The 2750-nt window shown below is 39.8% G+C and overlaps 1 protein-coding gene across 1 annotated transcript; it reads right to left on the bottom strand.

The window, feature by feature from the left end:
• Positions 1 to 1119: 1119 nt before the first annotated feature.
• On the bottom strand, positions 1120 to 1836 carry LOC124930252 (keratin, type II cytoskeletal 1-like). The gene is made up of 2 exons (XM_047470607.1): positions 1613 to 1836; positions 1120 to 1525 (listed from the first exon to the last, which is right to left on the bottom strand). Exons 1-2 carry the CDS (start codon positions 1834 to 1836, stop codon positions 1120 to 1122), a joined length of 630 nt encoding a protein of 209 aa, XP_047326563.1.
• Positions 1837 to 2750: the final 914 nt, after the last annotated feature.

Below are 2750 nucleotides of genomic sequence, written 5' to 3'. Positions count from 1 at the left end.
GAAGGAGTTAGACCACACGTCTAACTTTGACCAATTAGACTTCACGTCTAATCATTCACAAACCATTAGACTGCACGTCTAATTCCGGTTCTACTTCAGACTTGTCTGAAGGAGTTAGACTACATGTCTAACTTTCACTTTCCATTAGATTGCACGTCTAACTCTAAGTTAGACTGCACGTCTAATTACGGTTCAAATTCAGACTTGTCTGAAGGAGTTAGATGTCTACGTCTAACTTTCACAATCTAATAGACTGCACGTCTAACTCCACTGAATTAGACTGCACATCTAATTCCAAATATATTAAACTGCACGTCTAACTCCATGAGTTAGACTGCAAGTCTAATTCTGTATACATTAGACGGCACGTCTAACTCCATGAGTTAGACTGCACGTCTAACTCCATGAGTTAGACTGCACGTCTAATTCTGTATACATTAGACTGCACGTCTAACTCAATGAGTTAGACTGCACGTCTAACTCCATGAGTTAGACTGCACGTCTAATTTCGTATACATTAGACTGCACGTCTAACTCCATGAGTTAGACTGCACGTCTAATTTCGTATACATTAGTCTGCACGTCTAACTCCATGAGTTAGACTGCACGTCTAATTCCGTATACATTAAACTGCACGTGTAACTCCGCTGAGTTAGACTGCACGTTTAACTCCACGAGTTAGACTGCACGTCTAACTCCACGAGTTAGACTACGCGTCTAATTCTGTGTTTCTAATGCCAAATCGGTCAATGAGCCTCATTAGAGCCAAGTCTCATGAAAAATGATTTCGATACACCTGCATCAAAGCGCATAAATCATTTCATCATCAAAATCCCAATAGTCAAACTATTACAACACTCAGTCAATATAATTTGACCCAACAATTTCCCCCTTTTTGATGATGAAATTGAAAACCTGCATAAGTATAGCAAAATACGCATTCATCATATAAATCAACAAACCCCTGTTCACTTACAACATATTCCACAAACTTCCAAACCAATATTTAGAACATTATCAAAGAAACATTGTTTGAGAAACTTAAATAGAGTAGGAGAAAAGAAATTATTGTTCTTTCCTTTTTACTCGAGGATTGGTTGGGCTCATGTCTTGACCGCTTCACATATTTAGAAAAGGAGGAAGACTGCGGCCACCATGACCGCTTCCACTTGTTCTACCACCACGACCACCACCACTGCTTCGGCCTCCACGATCACCACCGCTTCGACCTCCGCCTCTTTTTGTTGGCCTTGTATTTTCATCGTTGTTCGACGATCGTCTAGATCTAGTTCCGGTTGATACACCGTCACTTCTTCTGCTTGACTCACCTTGGGTGATACGAGGTTGATCTCTTTCAGCATCAGCTTTCGCATTCTCTTTTGCTTGAAACTTTCTTGCAATAGAGTCAGCAAATTCCAATCGTTCACCATCTGTTCTTCTTAAACATCCTTGAATTTCCACCATCTGGTTTTTCATCAAACTGAGTTCATCCATAGTCTTTCTATGACGATCATCATTGATGTGCCTTTCAAGGTCCAACATTTCAGATTGACGACTATAGAGCTTCTTTTCAAATTTGGAGAAGTTTGAATTTGAGATGTGAGTCTCATACGTGTTTTTCTTCAGAGTATTGTCCAATTCAGTAAGAACTTTGACAACCTCAGCAAATTCCTTTCTCTCTTCTTTCTGGGTGTTCAAAGCTTTTATCACATTTGATCCCATTGAAACCACGTTCTTCTGAAGAGAGGAGAGGACAGAAGTCATAGACTTTAGAAGTTTGATACCTTCAGCATAGGATTCTTCATTAGATGAATTCTCTTGAGATTCTGCTGCCATACTTAGAATAGGTTCAAAATGGGTATGAATCTGCATGGATTGTTCCAGTTAATCCCTCTCAGACACCTTACCAGCTTCATTCTGCACTTCTTTAAACAGTTCCCTTTCAGCTCTCTAAAATCTTTCATACAAATCACTAGAGTAGTGAAGAGGATTGTTGACATATTCATGAACACTTCCCGCAATGATCTCGGGGAATGGAAGTGGCCTGACATAACTAGCATATTGATTTTGTTCCTCCTCAGATGAAGAACTCTCTTCTTCAGCATCTTTGTCTTTGGAGGGTTCCCCCTCAGATCTGATAATCTCTGGCTAAGTAACTTCAACCTCCTTCTCTTGGACTTCCTATGTTTTCACAATAGGGGATATAACAAAATTTTCATCATTAGGAGCTTGAGCAGACTCCTCGACAACATCTTCTTCAACAACTTTTTCTTCTTGTGTTAGAAGAGCTTGTTCAGGTTCTTGAACAATCACTTCTTCTTCAAAGTGAGGATTCTCTTGAATGGGTTGATCCAAAATACATCTTTCTTCAGCAGAAAGATTCCCAAATTCAATCAAAAGAGCAACATATTATCATTACCATCAGAGATGTCCATCGGTTCATCATCATCAAAAGGATTTGCTCTAGAGCAATTAGCGCCATGAACCTATCGGGTAACAACCGAGACGTAATTATCCATGATGTCGTCTAATCTCTTCAACACTTTCACTTCCACTTCAGAGCCTTTTTCAACGGGGTTAAAAGTTAGCCTTTCTAGCTTCAAGAATTGGGAATAATGCTCTTCCACTTAAGCACGCTTCAACAAGATCCTTTCTCTTCAGAGCTTCAGCCACATTTGAAGTTTTAGCCCACTTGAGAGCCTTCTTCTCATTGGCTACACGTTTCTTCCATTCACGGATTATTGCAGAAT

This window comes from Impatiens glandulifera, chromosome 3, assembly GCF_907164915.1.
Source record: "Impatiens glandulifera chromosome 3, dImpGla2.1, whole genome shotgun sequence".
NCBI lineage: Eukaryota > Viridiplantae > Streptophyta > Magnoliopsida > Ericales > Balsaminaceae > Impatiens > Impatiens glandulifera.
This window is presented reverse-complemented; position numbering and strand designations above follow the sequence as displayed.

Excerpts from the sequence above, each read along its gene's own strand:
- LOC124930252 (XM_047470607.1), bottom strand. The coding sequence starts at position 1,836 with ATGGCAGCAGAATCTCAAGAGAATTCATCTAATGAAGAATCCTATGCT. Across the intron at positions 1,526-1,612 it reads AATACTCTGAAGAAAAACAC|GCACATCAATGATGATCGTC; the intron begins GTATGAGACTCA and ends GGACCTTGAAAG.